General features: G+C 42.7%; 2 protein-coding genes across 4 annotated transcripts in view; one reads left to right on the top strand and one right to left on the bottom strand.

Moving 5' to 3' along the window:
• Nucleotides 1-196, bottom strand: part of MIS18BP1 (MIS18 binding protein 1) — a 40537-nt gene extending 40341 nt beyond the window's left edge. Inside the window, exon 1 of one of the 2 annotated variants that reach the window (XM_056546754.1) lies at nucleotides 115-196. The gene's annotated coding sequence lies outside the window, so the exon portion shown is untranslated. Of the gene's footprint in view, nucleotides 1-47 lie in introns of both variants that reach the window. The other variant, XM_056546753.1, reaches the window with a different exon arrangement.
• LOC130295720 (uncharacterized) lies at nucleotides 156-16780 on the top strand. Of its 2 annotated transcripts, none has more exons than XM_056546756.1 (6): nucleotides 156-291; nucleotides 1100-1202; nucleotides 6119-6820; nucleotides 11442-11642; nucleotides 12280-12496; nucleotides 16375-16780. In XM_056546756.1, exons 3-6 carry the CDS (start codon nucleotides 6151-6153, stop codon nucleotides 16559-16561), a joined length of 1275 nt encoding a protein of 424 aa, XP_056402731.1. In that variant the 5' UTR covers nucleotides 156-291; nucleotides 1100-1202; nucleotides 6119-6150; the 3' UTR covers nucleotides 16562-16780. The 2 variants fall into 2 exon arrangements, with proteins under 2 accessions (XP_056402731.1, XP_056402730.1); XM_056546755.1 differs by having other exon boundaries at nucleotides 252-618.
• Nucleotides 16781-19303: the final 2523 nt, after the last annotated feature.

Genomic DNA, 19303 nt, shown 5'->3' on the forward strand with positions numbered 1-19303 from the left:
TTCTGCAGCAGCGGTGCCCGCCCCCTCCCCGGGCTCCCCTCACTCACCGCTCCCGCCAGCTCCTCTCCCACAGCCGTTATCATCCAGTTCAAAGCTCTATTCTCCCGTACGTACCATTGGACAGCCACTCGATTACGACACGGACAACCAAAGCCGGAAAGAAGAGACGCCTCCCCCGGAAACACGTCATCAAGGCCCTCCGGCGCCGCGCAACGTCTACCGGCCATCTTGGATCAGGGCAAAACACAGCAAGATTATCCGTTTAACCACCCACCGGCAAGTCAAAAGACGGTAAACCGGAATCCTTTACCCTTCAGCCCCATCTGTAAACCCTCCGGACCGCAGTATAGCCCTGACATGGACTCTGTTTGCTATCTTGTTTGCCCATAACAAAAATGCCCGCGGCCCCCCCCTTCTGTATGTGTGTGAGGAAGCAGAATAAGGAAAAAAAGTCTTCCCCGCTTCAAAAAGGAGGAAAGAGCAGCTGTCTGGGCTCCTGCACCCGGAAGAGCGGAGGACACCCGGATTGGGGTGGATTTGTAATAGACTTTGGAGTCTTTAGTATATGAGGTGATGGTGTGTGACAGATCCCGGGTGTAGACGGGGCCCAAAGACAAGGTGCGGTATACAGATGGGCTGTGGATCCACTATGTATATAGTCATGTTTTTTTTGTACTGTGTATATAAATGCATGGCTTCCTGTGCTATATATATATATATATATATATATATATATATATATATATCAGTGCCTCCAGCTGTTGCAAAACTACAACTCCCAGCATGCCCGAACAGCCATCTGCTGTCCGGGCATGCTGGCAGTTGTAGTTTTGCAAACAACTAGTGGCATCCTGGTTGGGAAGCACTGATCTTCTATGTCGTAAATCTATAAGAGTGCTTTTCAACCAGGGTGACACCAGCTGTTGCAAAACTACAACTCCCAGCATGCCCGGACAGCCAAAGGCTGTCCGGGCATGCTGGGAGTTGTAGTTTTGCAACAGCTGGAGGCACCCTGGTTGGGAAAAGCTGATATGTACACACACACACACACAGATACATTCATGGCTTCCTATAATATACGTTATGTTTTCTCTTCTAGGTTTTGCGCTGAATCTCATCTTGTCCCACCCGGACTTGATAGGTGACGGGGTGACGGCAGGATGCTTCATCTACGCCACTGACACCAACAATCCAGCGTTCAGGTGTGATATCCGTGTGTTTATATGCTGAACTTATTATTACGAGTCATGGTAGTTGTCCTTGGGAACCGATCAGTTTTTAAGGAATATCTAGGAAAGCAGTCTGCAAACTGCAGACTTCAGCTGTTGCAAAACTACAACTCCCAGCATGCCCTGTTAGGAAAAAATCCAGGAAAAAACTTTATATATCAACTGGCTCCAGAAAGTCAAACAGATTTGTAAATTACTTCTATGAAAAAATCTTAATCCTTTCAGTACTTATGAGCTGGTGAAGTTGAGTTGTTCTTTTCTGTCTAAGTGCTCTCTGATGACACGTGTCTCGGGAACCGCCCAGTTTAGAAGCAAATTCCCCATAGCAAACCTCTTCTACTCTGTGCAGTTCCCGAGACAAGCAGAGATGTCAGCAGAGAGCACTGTTGCCAGACAGAGAAGAACAACTCAACTTCAGCAGCTGATAATTATTGAAAGGATTAAGATTTTTTTTAATAGAAGTAATTTACAAAACTGTTTAACTTTCTGGAGCCAGTTAGTTTTTTCCAGGATAACCCCTTTAATAGCAGTGGAGTACCTCCCACTTGTTGCAAAACTACAACATATTGGAAATTGTAGGTTTTTTTTTTAACAGCTGGAATGCCACAAGTGGGGGAACACTGATTTAAAGCATTTAGTGTTGTTATAAGGGTATTTCAAAAGGATCTGATCACAAATATCAGATCGATTGCACCCCACTGATCTCCAGAATGAGGCCATGTCTCTCCCTGTGCTTGGAGGGGTCAGAACACGCTCCATGCCGTCTATAAAAGTGCCGGAGATACACAAGCACTTTATTCTGGTATCTCTGGCACCTCCATAGAGAATTAATGGAACGTGCGTGTGCTGGCACTGGTAGAGACGGAGCCCCCCCCCCCCCCCCAGTTCAGGAGATTACCAGGGGAGGGCGATCTCCAGAATGGGGTGACTCTGTCTCTTTCCGTGCATGCATGCACTCCATGCTTTCTCTTTGGCAGTGGTCTTCAAACTGTGGCCCTCCAGATGTTGCAAAACTACAACTCCCAGCATGCCCGGACAGCCGTTGGCTGTCCGGGCATGCTGGGAATTGTAGTTTTGCAACATCTGGAGGTCCGCAGGCTGAAGATCACTGGTCTAGACATTTCCTTAAGCGGTGATACCAAAATTAATTTACTTAATTTTTTATTTTATTTTAGTTAAATAGAAAGAGAGGGGTGATTTACCTTTCATATTTTATATCTTATTTATATTAAACATTTTTTTTATTATAACATTATATATTATGCTGGGAGTTGTAGTTTTGCAACATCTGGAGGGCCACAGTTTGAAGACCGCTGCTCTATGGGGCCACCGGAGATACCTCAAAGCAAAGTTGTGAAGCACTGGAGTAAATCTTTAAAGTGTATCATCATTTTAGAAAAAAAAAAAAAAAAATCTGATATGTCACAGAGACTCTCCTGATTGGTTGGGGAGGGACTTTACTTCTTTCTAAATGATAAAATTAGCACTGAGCGAGACAAACTAACAATTTAAGTCTATGGGATTCTCTTCTCTTGGATTTTCACGCTTTTCTCCCCACTCGTTCTAACAATTAGTGGGGGGGGGGTCTGAACAGTCAGCCCCCGACGATCAAAACATTTGACATTTTTTTTTAGGACATGTCAAAAGTTGTTGTTGTGTGTTTGCTGCTGTGACGCATACACTTTAGAATCCTATTTTATACGTCCAGACTGAAAACATCCAAGGACTGACCCGGTTGCCTGTTGTTAGTGTATAGTCACGTGTGCAGCCATTGTGACAGTGCCTAAGTCCCCACTGATCTCCTCGCTGATCTCCACTTCCTGGTCCTGTTTGACATAAAGAAAAGGCCAGGACAAGGAAGTGAAGATCAGCAGGGACCCCGGCACCACTGAATGACAAAAAAAAAACATCTCAATGGTGCAGTGTTTCCTAACCAGTGTATCTCTAGCTGTTTCAAAACTACAACTCCCAGCATGCACGGACAGCCAACTGCTGTCCGGGCATGCTGGGAGTTGTAGTTTTGCAACAGCTGGAGGCATGCAGTATGGAATATACTGCACTGGTGAGAGTTTGGCCTTCATTTTTTACCCAGGTACAGCACCCTTAAAGGGGTATTCCAGGAAAAAACTTTTTTATATATATCAACTGGCTCCAGAAAGTTAAACAGATTTGTAAATTACATCTATTAAAAAATCTTAATCCTTTCAGTACTTATGAGCTTCTGAAGTTAAGGTTGTTCTTGTCGGTCTAAGTGCTCTCTGATGACACGTGTCTTGGGAAACGCCCAGTTTAGAAGCAAATTCCCATAGCAAACCTCTTCTAAACTGGGCGGTTCCCGAGACACGTGTCATCAGAGAGCACTTAGACCGAAAAGGACAACCTTAACTTCAGAAGCTCATAAGTACTGAAAGGATTAAGATTTTTTAATAGAAGTAATTTACAAATCTGTTTAACTTTCTGGAGCCAGTTGATATATATAAAAAAGTTTTTTCCTGGATAACCCCTTTAACCTGTTTGTGGCTTCGCCTGGTACTGCATTTCGCAACACCTCACTCCATTCAAGTGGCACTGAGCTGCAGTAACAATTACAATTAAATACATGGTAAACAATGAAGGGGACGCGTTAATTCAGCAGATCGGTGGAAGTGTCAGGAGTCGTGGTCAAACAATCGGATATAGGACAGTCCATTAGTATTACATGATAAAACACAAGTAGCGCAGCTTATTACTAACAGATAAAGGTTACTGGAGGAGGACACCGGTACCCCCCACAGTGTCTCATATCCGATATACAGAAGTGTAAAAAAAACTAATCTCAGTCCTCAGGAAATCTTTAAATCCCTATATGTTGGGATTAAATACACAATGTTACATTAACAAATAAACAATTTGCCATAAAAGACAACGTTATAACTATAATAATAATATTGACTATTTCCAGTATAAAGGAAAGATCAGGGGTAGATAGATACTAAAAATCTAGGTTTATTTTTATAGAACATATCAGATTAAAACAACCACAAAAATGTTAAATATCTGATAACAAATCCTATGATCTATATTAATCTGGAATAGTTGTTTTAATCTGATATGATCTATAATAAGCCTAGATTTATAGTATCTATTTATCCCTTCTAATATTTCCTTTTATACTGAAAACAATTATTATTATAAGGCCTTTTTCGAGTTGCCGCCGGCCTGCAAGTATAGCGAAGAAAAAAAATAGTGCATGCGCTATTTTTTTTTTTTTTTTTCCTCCGGTACACTACCGGGTTCGTTATGGACCCCATTGAAGTCAATGAAATACAGTGGTGTCCCGGTGGAGTCATTTGTACTAAAAAAATAAATAAAATAAAAAACACAGAAGGGGAGATTTATCAAAATCTGTGCAGAGGCAACATTGCCCATAGCAACCAATCAGATCACTTCTTTCATTTTGCAGAGACCTTGTTAAGAAAGTAAGAAGAAAGCTGATTGGTTGCTATGGGCAACTGGGCAACTTTTCCTCTGTACAGGTTTTGATAAATCTCCCCCCAGAAATATGGGCCACAAATCAGTCCTGTGTGACCTCCCATTATATAGCATTGTGGCTGATCTGCATGATAATGGGAATAGGAGCCTATCCTGCCCTTGTATCAGTAACCTGTAATTATTATGTGTGGCCTTTTTTTCTCTGACTGTTTTGGGCCGATAGAGAAACAAACAGACCCAGAACGGGAAGGAGCAAAATGGCATGAACATTGCTTTCTAGTATAGATTGGTTGTGTTTTTTGCAACTTCGGGAACTCCAGTGGAAATTTTTTTTTATTTTTTATAATCAACTGGTGCCAGAAAGTTAAACAGATTTGTAAATTACTACTATTAAAAAATCTTAATCCTTCCTGTACTTATCAGCTGCTGTATGCTTCACAGGAAGTTCTTTTCTTTTTGAATTTCTTATCTGTCTGACCACAGTGCTCTCTGCTGACACCTCTGTCTATGTCAGAGCAGTCTAGAGCAGGAGAGGTTTGCTATGGGGATTTGCTCCTACTCTGGACAGTTCCTAAAATGGACAGAGGTGTCAGCAGAGAGCACTGTGGGCAGACTGGAAATAAATTCAAAAAGGAAAAAAAAACTTCCTCTGGAGCATACAACAACTGATAAGTACAGGAAGGATTAAGATTTTTTTTTAATAGAAGTAATTTACAAATCTGTTTAACTTTCTGGCACCAGTTGATTTAAAAAAAAAAAAAGTTTTCCACCGGAGTACCCCTTTAAAGGGGTACTCCGGTGAAAACCTTTTTTCTTTTAAATCAACTGGTGCCAGAAAGTGAAACATATTTGTAAATTACTTCTATTAAAAAAATCTTAATCCTTCCAGTACTTATAGGCTGCTGAATGCTACAGAGGAAATTCCTTTCTTTTTGGAACACTGATGACATCACGAGCACAGTGCTCTCTGCTGAAATCTCTGTCCATTTTAGCAACCGTGCATAGCAGATGTATGCTAAGGGCAGCATGGTGGCTTAGTGGTTAGCTCTGCTGCCTTGCAGTGCTGTGGCCTTGGGTTCAAATCCCACTAAGGACAACAATAAATAAAGACTTATTGTTATTATTATAATAACGTCAGCAAAGAGCACTGTGTTTGTGATGTCATCAGAGAGCATTCCAAAAAGAAAAGAATTTCCTCTGTAGTATTCAGCAGCTAATAAGTACAGGAAGGATTAAGATTTTTGAATAGAAGTAATTTACAAATCTGTTTAACTTTCCGGAGCCAGTTGATTTAAAAGAAAAAAAGGTTTTCACCGGAGTACCCCTTTAAGGATTTCTTGAGGACTGAGATTCCTTTTTTTACATTTCTTTGTATCCATTGGTATTATATAATTTTTTTTCTTTCTCCTATAATGCAGATCTGATCTTAGAAGATTTCTATGCTGCAGAGATGCAGTGGCTGCAGTTACCTCAGGAAGTCCTCCTGCACATATTCAAGTTCCTGTCCCCGACGGAGAAGGCAAACGTCCGGGCCACATGCTCCTACCTACGCACGCTCGTCGACCATCACTCCCTATGGAAAAACAGCACCATCGTCTTCAAGAGCATCGGGATCTTTAACGCCCGCTTCTGGGACACCCTTCAGAGCAGGAAGATCTCTTCGGTGGAGGTGACCAGGGTGACCCTAAAACAGTTCAAGAAGATGACCAGCTCCTTGCCGGACCTGACCAGTGTCACCATGGACTCCTGCCTTAAAGGGGAGATCCTTCAGGGATTGAGGCCGCTGGTTAATCTCCAGCAGCTGCATTTGACGGACTGCTCCAACGTGATGGACCAGGACATCTTCTCGGAGATCGCCCTCTTCCAGCAGCTGACGCACCTCTCTCTGTGCAGGGTGTCTTTCTCAGGGGTCGTACCGTTAACCAGCATCGTCCTGCTGCAGAACTTGCATTCGCTGTCGTTGCATTCGAAGGAAGGCACGGTGCCCGAGAGGGCTCTCCAGTATACCTTGTTTAGGCTGCCGAAATTACGCGAGCTTTCCCTCGCGGTCGGAAACATGAATAAGTGGAAGCTTTCTCTGTGCTTTAATGTTCCGGATAACTTTGTGGTTACGGCGGAAGGTGAGTGATTAAAAAAAATATATAAATAAATAAAAAATTAATTAAATAAAATGGAAAAAAATAAATAAAATGTCAACATGCCCAATCCGGGCTCTGATAGGGCATGTTAAAAAAAAACTTTTATTTTTTGGAATAGCTGTTTGACCAACCACTGCTATCTAATGCAGTGTTTCCCACCCAGCGTGCCCCCAGCTGTTGCGAAACTACAACTCCCAGCATGCCCGGACAGCCGCTGGCTGTCCGGGCATGCTGGGAGTTGTAGTTTTGCAATAGCTGGAGGCATCCTGGTTGGAAAGCTTGGATCTTCTAGGTTGTGAATCTATAGCAGAGTGCTTTCCCAACCAGGGTGACTCCAGCTGTTGAAAAAATACAACTCCCAGCACGCCCAGACAGCCGCTGGCTGTCCGGGCATGCTGGGAGTTGTAGTTTTGCAATAGCTGGAGGCATCCTGGTTGGAAAGCTTGGATCTTCTAGGTTGTGAATCTATAGCAGAGTGCTTTCCCAACCAGGGTGACTCCAGCTGTTGAAAAAATACAACTCCCAGCACGCCCAGACAGCCGTGGCTGTCCGGGCATGCTGGGAGTTGTAGTTTTGCAACAGGTGGAGGCACCCTGGTTGGGAAACACTGATATGCACACACACATTCATGGTTTCCTATAATATATGTTATGTTTCACTTCTAGGTTTTGCGCTAGGAGTTGTAGTTTTGCAACAGCTGCAGACACACGTGATGGGGAAACACTGGAATAGATCATAAATGGGTGATCTCTGGGGGTCTGGGCAGCAGGACGCACAGCAAGAGAAGAGCACTTGTGGTGACCATTCCTCTCACTGCTTTGGGACTGACCATGATAGCCCTGAGCTATCTTAAAGGGGTACTCCGGTGATAAACTTTTTTATTTTATTTTATTTTTTTAAATCAACTGGTGCCAGAAAGTTAAACAGATTTGTAAATTACTTCTATTAAAAAATCTTAATCCTTCCAGTACTTATTAGATGCTGAGCACTACTGAGGAAATTATTTTCTTTTTGGAACACAGTGCTCTCTGCTTACATCACGAGCACAGTGCTCTCTGCTGACATCTCTGTCCATTTTAGGAACTGTCCAGAGAAGCATATGTTTTCTATGGGGATTTTCTCCTACTCTGGACAGTTCTTAAAATGGACAGAGATGTCAGCAGAGAGCACTGTGTTCCAAAAAGAAAAGAATTTCCTCAGTAATACTCAGCAGCTAATAAGTACTGGAAGGATTAAGATTTTTTTAATAGAAGTAATTTACAAATCTGTTTATGTTTCTGGCACCAGTTGGTTAAAAAAAAAAAAAAAAAAAAAAAAAAAAAAAAAAGGTTTCCACCGGAGTACCCCTTTTAATCATTTCCATAGCAGTGAATGGAGAGACGGCCATGCAAACGCTCTACTCTGTACTCCATTCACTATTATGGTGTTCTTCCACTTTTAACCCTCCAGGGGTTCCGAAACTACAACTCCCAGCATACTGGGAGTTGTCATTTTGCAACCACGGGAGAGCCAGGTTGAAGAACACTGCACAAGGGGCACTGGGACTCTCGTTTTAGAGATTGCTGGGGGTCCTGTTGGTGGGTCCCCCATAGTCCTAGATAGATTTATCACATATACTGTGGATATTGCTGGGAGTTGCAGTTTTGCAACAGCTGGAGGCACACTGGGGTGGGAAACACTGACCTGATGTGTAAGTTGATTTTTTTTTTCCTGTAAAATACAATCATCCCCCTATCTGCAGAAAAGGGGCAGAATCTCTGACTGTTGGGGACCCCCAAAGCACCCCCCCCCCCCCTGTCGTGTTTAGAAAAAGAAAAAAAAAATGTGGATTTTAGTATAGGCATTTTTACTTTTGGCTTTTTTATCACCTGCATTTATTTATTTATTATTCTTACAACTCATGTGATTCTTTTAATATGTCACTCTAAAGAATTGGAGGGGGGGGGGGGGGGGGAGATAAACGCCAATTTGAAATCCACATACATGTTTTGTTTTTTCTCCCATAGAAGTCTATGGGAGGAAAAAAAATGTCAGGAAACCCTGAAAAAAACGCCATACCCTCAGCATACTTTAATTTTGGGAAAACATCCACTGACCCTAAATACACCACAAAAGGGTGAAAAGGCGGCATGTGGGTCTGGTGTTTTTTTTTTTTGTTTTGTTTTTTAAACATGGGAGTCAATGGGAACCGGACAGAACTGTATGTGCTTACAGTTCCATCCGGTTTTTGACTTTGCACAGTTTTTTTTTTTTCTTGGAATTTCAATCAAACAAGTGAAACTTTATTCATAATGGAGTGAAAAGTTAAAGAGTACCTGTCATCATCTAAACTTTCCCTGATCCCCCTCCCAATCTGTCCCCTTCTCTAACTATGCCTATCCCTGTGTTTATTGAGGTTTAAAACGCTGTGGAAATACCTTTTTTTATCCCTCTTCATTAGCTCAGGAGCACTGTCTTTCTGAGGGGTGGAAGGAGGAGGGTCCCGGCAGGCATGATGTCACATGAAGCCTGGCTGGGGCTCTGCTTCTGCCAGTCTTCCTTTATGCTGCTCTCCCTCTGCAGCAGTGTTTCCCAACCAGGGCACCTCCAGCTGTTGCAAAACTACAACTCCCAGCATGCCCAGGCAGCCAACAGCTGTCCGGGCATGCTGGGAGTTGTAGTTTTGCAACAGCTGGAGGCACCCTGGTTGGGAAACACTGCTCTGCAGTGTGCATACAGACTAAGTACAAGGGAGGGACAGCAGCCTGTCTCTCTCTCTCCTGTGTCTCTCTGCACTAAAAAGTCAATGCTGAGAACCAGGGGCTGAGGGAGCAATTACAGAGGCAGTAATTAAGATGAATGTCAGGGGGGGGGGGGGGGGGGGCACAGAGCAGGGAGTGCAGTGAGATGATACAATGTATAAGATAACGTGTGGTGAGGGGCAGGGAGAACACAGAGCAGGGGGGAGGGGGAGGTGACTGGCTGTTATATGAGAGGCATGTGCAGGCTTGTAGCTCACAGTACTGAACTTCCGGTGGAAGGACCAGAGCCCTTTCAGCATTAGTCCTAAAAGCTGTACACTTACTATGAAAAGCATAGGAAGCTGCTTGCAGACCAGGCATAGAAGAGTGACCCCTAGTGGCCAAAAGTATAAAATGAAAAAACTGGTATAAATATTAATATTTTTTAATGAAGATATATTACAATATCTCTTCATTAATGATTATGAACAACATATTAAAAGTTTTTGTTGATGACAGGTACTCTTTAAAGTATAAATGTTTTTCTTAAAAAACGGATGCCACCGGACATAATTTTTTCAAACCGTATATGGACTAAAATTTGTACACGTTTTAATACAGTTTAGTCAGGTTTGGAGGAATCGTTTTTTTTTTTTATCAAAAACCTGATACGGAAACTGTATTGCAAAAACGTGGTGTGAACCCAGCCTAAGGCTGCATTCACATCTCGTTTTTACATTACAGGTGCCAGATCCGGCTGGGGGAGGGGCAAACTGGGCGATCCCGTACCCCAGCCGGATCAGAGCTGAACTCCATTTACTTTAATGAACCGACCGGGGTCAAACGGTGACTCCGGTCGGCTCGTTTTTGACCCGTATCCGGTTTCCTGACCGGACCTAAAACCGTAGTGTACTACGGTTCTAGGTCCGGTCACAAAACCAAATACGGGTCAAAAATGAGCCGACCGGAGTCAAAGTTTGATAAAGTGATATGTGCACAAAAATAATGCTTAGTGATATGCTACCAATAACTCACGCATACACAATCAATAGAAAAAAACAAGTAAATATGCAGGTGAGAATGTAAATATAAGTGAGAAAAATAAGATAAAGAAGCACAGGACTCATCCCAGCCCCACACCACAACTCCAACGCGTTTCGCCAGGAGAGGCTTTATCCAGGAGTGATGATAAATAATATGAGATATGGGATAGATAAGATATGTTAGATAAGATGGATACGAGATAGATATATAGATAGCATAGATTTATCTATCTCATCTCTATCTATCTCACATCTGTCTATATCATATCTATCTCATATCTATCTATCTCATATCTATCTCATATCTATCTCATATCTATCTATCTCATATCTATCTATCTCATATCTATCTATCTATCTCATATCTATCTCATATCTATCTCATATCTATCTCATATCTATCTATCTCATATCTATCTATCTCATATCTATCTCATATCTATCTATCTATCTCATATCTATCTTTCTATCTCATATCCATCTATCTATCTCATATCTTTCTATCTATCTCATATCTTTCTATCTAGCTCTCATATCTATCTATCTTTCTATCTCATATCTATCTATCTCGTATCTATCTATCTCATATCTATCTATCTCTATCTCATATCTATCTATCTCATCTCTATCTATATATCTCCTATCTATCTATCTATCTATCTCACATCTGTCTATATCATATCTATCTATCTATCTATATCTATTTATCTATCTCATATCTATCTATCTCATATCTATCTTCCTATCTACTTGCACTGAAAACTCTCTCTCGAGTCGTTCATAATTTTTCCAATTTAATAAACATAACATTTTATATATTTTTTCCTCCTTCTAACCCAGAGCCGCCGTGTTTATCGCGATTACAGCTCCACAAACTGGAACTGATAAACTCCAGCTGCGCCAGCCTATCCAACAACGCCTTCGACCAGCTGTCCACCCTGAAGAGCGTCTGTCTGCGGCACTACAAGTTTCTTCAACACGAGGACTTCATCGAGACCCTTCTACTGAAGCTGCCCGACCTCATGGAGCTCCGCGTCGAATGTAAGTCTCCTCGTCTTCAAAAGTCTTTGTGTAACTAGTCTCCCCATTTTCGTAAAAAAAGAAAAAATAATAAAAAAGAAAAATAATAATGAAAACGTGAGCGTTAATTTCCTCATTTCCCTGTCACTTCTCTTCCTTTCACCCCACTTTGTCTTCTCGTGTCCTCCCTGTGCCTCCAGGGTTGGAACCTTCTGTTACCTCCTCCATGGGGTGAGAACTAGATTTTACCCGGAACCTCAATGACTGTTAAGCCGTAGTCCCAGTGGCAGAGCTCTCAGGTGCGGGACAGTATTTTAGTTTTTTTTTTTTCCTTTTTTTTTTTTTCTAATATTTTTTATTTGGGTGCATGTCAGCAAAACCACAGATAACATTGGGGTGAATTGATGAATGATGGAATTTTTTTATTCATTTTTTTTATATTTTTTATTTTTTATTATTATTATTCCAAGTCCCTCATGTTGCTCCATTCACATATTGTAGGTCTCTGGTGATCATGTAGACGTGAACATTTTTTTTTAATTTTAATATTTTTATTACTATTATTTATATATATTTTTTTCTTGCTGTTCTGATGTGATTTTTATTATGTCTCCCAGACTCATGTCGTCTTTTTATTTATTTTTTTGTCGTTTTCCAGGGGCGTCGCCGTTTGTGCCGTTTATGAGTCCCATATGTTCTAAGTTAGAAAAGTTGAGTTTAGTAGGGACGAAAATTTCCAATGCGACACTCAGCTGGGTCTCCAGGAGTGCCGCCCAGCTGAAGTGCCTGAACTTGAGTTTTTCGCACGGATACGACGAAGACATCGTGAAAAGGTTTCCGCGGCTATTTCCACATCTGCAAAACCTCTACCTCAGGTAATGGAAGAATAGTCAATTTTTTTTTTCTTTTAGTCTGGGATTAGATGCTATTTATTGGATAGCCTAGTGTGTTTTACAACCAGGCTGCCTCCAGCTGTTGCAAAACTACAACTCCACGCATGCCCGGACAGCCGAAGGCTGTCCGGGCATGCTGGGAGTTGTAGTTTTGCAACAGTTGGAGGCATGCAGTTTGGAATACACTGCACAGGTTAGAGTCTAACTTCCTATGATCCTTAACAGACTGGCCTTTATTGTTTATCCCACATACAGCGCCCTCAACCTGTTTGTGGCTTAGCCTGGTACTGCATCTCGCAACACCTCACTCCATTTAAAGGGGTACTCCGCCCCTGGCATCTTATCCCCTATCCAAAGGATAGGGGATAAGATGTTAGATCGCCGCAGTCCCGCTGCTGGGGACCCCGGGGATCGCTGCTGCAGCACCCCGCTATCATTACTGCGCAGAGCGAGTTCGCTCTGTGCGTAATGAGGGGCGATACAGGGGCCGGAGCAGCGTGACGTCATGGCTCCGTCCTTCATGACATCACGGCCTGTCCGCTTAATGCAAGTCTATGGCAGGGGGCGTGACTACCGCCACGCCCCCTCCCATAGACTTGTATTGACGGGGGCGGGCCGTGACGTCACGAGGGGCGGAGCCGTGACGTAACGATGCTCCGGCCCCTGTATTGCCCGTCATTACGTGCAGAGCGATCTCGCACTGCGCAGTAATGATAGCGGGGTGCTGCAGCAGCGATCCCCGGGGTCCCCAGCAGCGGGACCCCGGCGATCTGACATCTTATCCCCTATCCTTTGGATAGGGGATAAGATGTCTAGGGGCGGAGTACCCCTTTAAAGGGTTATGTCGGTGGAAATTTATTTTATTTTTATTTATTTTTTTAAATCAACTGGTGCCAGAAGGTTAAACAGATTTGTTAATCTCTGCTATTAAAAAAAAAAAAATCTTTACCCTTCCAGTACTTTTTAGCAGCTGTATGCTACAGAGGAAATTCTTTTCTTTTGTTAATTTCTTTTTTGTCTTGTCCACAGTGCTCTCTGCTGACACCTGATGCCCGTATCAGGAACTTTTGAGAGCAGGAACAAATCTTCATAGCAAACCTACGCTGCTCTGGACAGTTCCTAATACGGACAGAGGTGTCAGCAGAGAGCACCGTGGACAAGACAAAAAAAGAAATCCAAAAAGAAAGGAACTTTCTCTGTAATATACAGCTGCTAATAAGTACTGGAAGGATAAATATTTTTGTTTAATAGAAGCAATTTACAAATCTGTTTAACTTTCTGGCACCAGTTGATAAAAAAATAAAAAATAAAAATTCAACCGGAGTACCCCTTTAAGTAGGACAGAGCTGCAGTAACGACCACAGTTAAATGCATGGGAAACAACGAAGGGAGCGCATTAGACCCTCGTTTTTAAGGTCGCTGGGGGTCCTGTATGGGACCCCCATAGTGCTAGATAGATTTATGACATATACTGTGGATAGTTGGTAAGGGATTCTAGTGTGCAAATTCTTTTGAGGTTCCATTCACACAAAGTAAATTCAGTAAAGTAAATCCTCTGTGGATCTGCCATCTTCTGCATGGAGTAGAAACATGTTCTGGTGCTTATGTCCAGAACCATAAAAGCAACGAAGTTCTGCTGCGGAACTTCCAAAATGTGAACTAAGAATAATGGGAGGCTGCTGGTAGTGTGAACAGGGCCTTGGTGATTTGGCTTAAGTTTTACTTAAGTCCACAAAATCATTTTAAAGAGTTCCTGGTATATCCCACAAAAAACTAAAATGTTATATATTACCTGGATCATGTACATACATTTTTTCTTTGTCTAGCACCTATATTTCTCTCACAAATATCTTCTATCTGTTGCTCACCTGGTTTGCCTTCCTGTGCTTTGGAGGGGGCGTGTCCTCACTCTGCATGACTCATCTCCCCCCCCCCCCCCCAAGTGCTGGGTCTCTTCATCCAATCACTGCAGGCTGCTCTGTAACCACTCCTCCCTGCTGCAGTCTGATAGGCCAGACGTGAGCACAAGGGAGTGCTAGTCCCAGCCCCCCACTTATTTCCTGGACTTTGTCCCCACCTGTACTTTAGCTGAGACAAAGATGATGCTGCGGCTGGACAGGATTATGTTCTTGATATGGGTCTTTCTGTTTTTTTTTTCTTTTATAAGCCATGATTTCTAGAATTTTTTTTTTTTAATGATGTATATTAGAAAGGTTTAAAGGGGTACCCCAGTTAATTTTTTTTATTTATATTTTTTTTAAATCAACTGGTGCCGGAATGTTAAACAGATTTGTAAATTACTTTTATATAAAAATCTTAATCCTTCCAGTACTTATCAGCTGCTGTGTGCTCCAGAGGAAGTTATTTTCTTTTTAAATTTCTTTCCTGTCTGACCACAGTGCTCTCTGCTGACATATCTGTCTGTGTCAGGAACGGTCCCGACAGGAAAGAAATTTAAAAAGAAAAGAACTTCCTCTGGAACACACAGCAGCTGTTAAGTACTGGAAGGATTAAGATTTTTAAATAAAAGTAATTTACAAATCTGTTTACCTTTCTGGCACCAGTTGATTAAAAAATAAATGTGTTTTCCACCAGAGTGCCTTTTTAAAGGAAAACTGTCAGCTTGCTCCCCCGCACTAACCAGCGGTACTGGCTGGTAGTGCGGGGGACGCTGATCAGTATGATGCCTACCGTGCCCGAGTTATTGCCTTTATCTGGCACTGTGACGTAACTGCCGCCCAGCCCGCAGCACCGCCCGGCTTATGAATATTCATGTTCTCCCAGTGCTGGGCAGTATGACCAAAAATGTGTAGCATGGTATTTTTCAAACTTATGGCGGTTCCACGGTATTTGACGGTATTTTATTTTTTTCACTAATTTCCCCCTAACCCCCCTCGAATGAATTATGAGCCGCAGCGCTGTCCCCACATAGGGGGACTAATCATGTTACCTGCAGGCGCTGCTCTCCTTCTCCTGTGAGCCGCGGGCGCTGGAAATAAATGAGTTGTGAGCTGCGGGCGCAGGACGGAGAACGGAAGCTGTCGCCTCCCCCTGCAAGCGCAGAAAGCCAGTGGGCCTCTGACTTCTGATCAGAAGTTCTGCAGCGCCCGCAGCCCACTGGCTTTTTGTGCTTGCATGGTGAGGTGACCGCTTCCGTTCTCCGTCCTGCGCCTGCGGCTCACAACTCATTCATTTCCAGCGCCCGCGGCTCACAGGAGAAGGAGATCAGCGCCTGCGGGTAACATGATTAGTCCCCTACGTGGGGACAGCGCTGCAGCTTCATTCATTCGAGGGGGGAAGGGGTCCGACCGGTATTGGGTATAGGGAAAAATTCATATCGCGCAGAAAAAATACATCGGTATTCGGTATGAACCGGTATACCGCCCAGCTCTATATTCTTCCTCATCATCTCCCTCTCCTCCCCGCTGGTTTCAGGACTCCACTGCGCTGAAGCGGCTTCCGGGTGTAGACAGGAAGCCAGCCCGTGCACAATGGAGTCCTGAAATCAGCGGGGGAGGAGAGGGAGATGATGAGGAAGAACATGAATATTCATAGACTGGGCGGCGGTTACGTCACAGTGCCAGATGAAGGCAGTAACCCCGCCCGTGCCAGTTTGCAGCTAATTTGCATATCAAGAAGAAAGAAGATAACGGGTGAACAGTGTGGCGGATCTGGGTACGGTATGCATCAAGCTGATCAGCGTCCCCCAGTACCGCTGATTAGTGCAGGGGGAGCAAGCTGACTGTTATCCTTTTAATGTTTTGCCAAGATGTACAACATATAAAAAGTTTTTAACCCTGACAGTGCCCATTTCGTTATTTTTATTTGAATATTTTTTTTTTTCTTCTTTCTTTTTCTAGTAATACCCGGTTGACTGAAGATGCGCTGGTTGTTTTAGTCAACTTGCACACTCTGCGCGTTCTCGACATTTCCAACAACCTGCACCTGACCCCCGAAGCCATCCTCGCCTTTAGAAAAATGACATCGAACAGAATCGGCTTAATCCTTGAGAGACCCATTGAAAGTGTAAAGTACTGCTGCTGGTGAGACGGACTCTGAAGGTGACCGGGAGACCTGCTCCTTCCTGTAACGTTCCACTCCACTTCACACCGCCGCGAGAAGAACACGGGAGAGACGTCTTCGGGAGAGTTGTTCGGTTATTTTTATTTTTTGTTTTTTGTTTATTTATAAAGATGATTTATAAATTTCTTAATTTATTTTCTAAGCTTAGTGTAGAGGGGGAAAAAAAACCCGAAAAAAACAAAACTCAATTTTTCTTTTATTACATACTCGAGCTATAAAAATAAAATTTGCATATTAAAATTGTCAAATTATTCTCCAAGCAATAATTTATCTCCAGTGAATTTTAATTGACTGCATATTAGTTCTGTAATATATTCGGATGTTGTGTAAGTGCCTGATACAGAAGTTATTTTTATTTTTTTTTTTTTTTTTTTTAATTCATTATTATATCACTGCGACAGTTTCTGCCCATATCACTAATTTATTGAAAGGCTGGGGGTGAACATTGTACATTTTCTCAATAAAGATTTTTCTTAGATTGACTTTAATACCTTTTGAACGTTGTTTTTATAGTGTTCATTAAAGTTTGAGTAGCTCGTAGTGTTATCCTGGGTTCATTTGTTGTATTCTTGGCAAAACCCAGAATAAGAGGTACATTTTTCCATTTATAGTTTTTCCTCCGTCTGTTCCATTCCTTTTTTTTTTTTTTTTTTAGATCAACTGGTGCCAGTAAGTTAAACAGATTTGTAAATTACTTCTATTAAAAAATCTTAATCCTTCCAATACCTTTTATGGGCTGTATACTACAGAGGAAATGCTTTTCTTTTTGGATTTCTCTTATGTCACGAGCACAGTGCTCTTTGCTGACCTCTGCTGTCCATTTTTGGAACTGTCCAGAGCAGCATATGTTTGCTATGGGGATTTTCCATTACTCTGGACAGTTCCAAAAATGGACAGCAGAGGTCAGCAGAGAGCACTGTGGTCGTGACATCGGAGAAATCCATATATATCCGTATATAGCCCCTAAAAAGTACTGGAAGGATTAAAATTTTTAAATAGAAGTAATTTACAAATCTGTTTAACTTTCTGGCACCAGTTTATTTAAAAAAATATTTTTTCCACTGGAGTACCCCTTTAAAGGGGTACGCTGCTGCTCAGCGATTGGAACAAACTGTTCCGAACGCTGGAGCCAGCAGCTCGTGACGTCATAGCCCCGGCCCTTATGACGTCACGCCCTACCCCCTCAATGCAAGTCTATGGGAGGGGGCGTGACGGCTGTCACGCCCCCTCCCTTAGACTTGCATTGAGGGGGTGGCGTGTGACGTCATGAGGGGCGGGGCTATGACGTCACGAGCTCCCGACTCTAGTGTTCGGAACAGTTTGTTCCAAACGCTGAGCAGCGGAGTACCCCTTTAAAAAAAAAAAATAATAATTGTATCCAGAGCTATAACCTACTTATAATTAATCCAGCTACTTCTGGAATCTCTCCGCAGGTCATTGGCTGACACTAGAGATGAGCGAACTTACAGTAAATTCGATTCGTCACGAACTTCTCAGCTCGGCAGTTGATGACTTTTCCTGCATAAATTAGTTCAGCTTTCAGGTGCTCCGGTGGGCTGGAAAAGGTGGATACAGTCCTAGGAAAGATTCTCCTAGGACTGTATCCACCTTTTCCAGCCCACGGGAGCACCGGAAAGCTGAACTAATTTACGCAGGAAAGTCATCAACTGCCGAGCCGAGAAGTTCGTGACAAATCGAATTTACTGTAAGTTCGCTCATCTCTAGCTGACACATACCATTTAGCCAGGCTTATACTACGGAATCTCAGTAGATTCTGATGGTGGCCCGCGGGGCTAGGACTGCATGGACACTGCCATCCCCATAGACAGCAATTTATCCCGATGTGGATTCCGCCAAAGATCATTCCTGTGCCGGATGGACTTCCATGGTGGAAAGTTACGCAGCGGAAATTCCATCGTGCGCATTGTGCAGCGTAATCCTGTTGACAGCAATGGGACTTTGCTGCATCAGAATTTCCAAGTGCAATTTTATTGAGCGGAATTTCAAAACGGAATTCCCACGCAGTGGGGTTTATTTACTAACATGATCCCGACTTTTTTTTTTTTCTCGGGTTCTGCGCCCAAATTGTGTCGCACGTCCCACAATTGCGACACAATTTGCGACAAAAGAAAACCCCTCCATTTTACAAGGAAAACCCTGAAAAGGGGGCGTGGTTACTGGAGAAAGTGGGTGTGGTCCTGACAAAAGGGGCGTGTCCCCGACAGTTTTGAAAAAACATATTTACTTAGGTTTCCACAGAAAATGTGGTGGATTTGAGCTGAGGAAAACCCTACAGATCAGAACATGTGTAAAAAAAAAAAATAAAAAAATAAAAAAATAAAAAAAAACCTAGGGAAAAGTGCAAAATGTAGGGAAACCTTAGTAAAAACCATGAAAAAATACCTGTCGGAAATCAAAAACCACAAAGAAAACTACACTTTCTTAGTAAATAAACCCGGATGGTTCTGATTTATCAAATTGTGTCAGAGAAAAACTGGAGAGATTTTGCCCAAAACAACCAATCACAGCTTTGCTTTCACTTTACCAGATAGGAAAGCTGAACTGTGATTGGTTGCTGTGGACAAAGTCTCTCCAGTTCTTCTCTTACACATTTTGATAAATCTGGGCCAATGTGTGTGTCTACAGGTTTTATGCAAGTAAGTCAATAGCAACCCCAGGGGTCTATTCACGCAACAGAATTTCCGC

Source organism: Hyla sarda, chromosome 11 (genome assembly GCF_029499605.1).
Source record: "Hyla sarda isolate aHylSar1 chromosome 11, aHylSar1.hap1, whole genome shotgun sequence".
NCBI classification, from domain to species: domain Eukaryota; kingdom Metazoa; phylum Chordata; class Amphibia; order Anura; family Hylidae; genus Hyla; species Hyla sarda.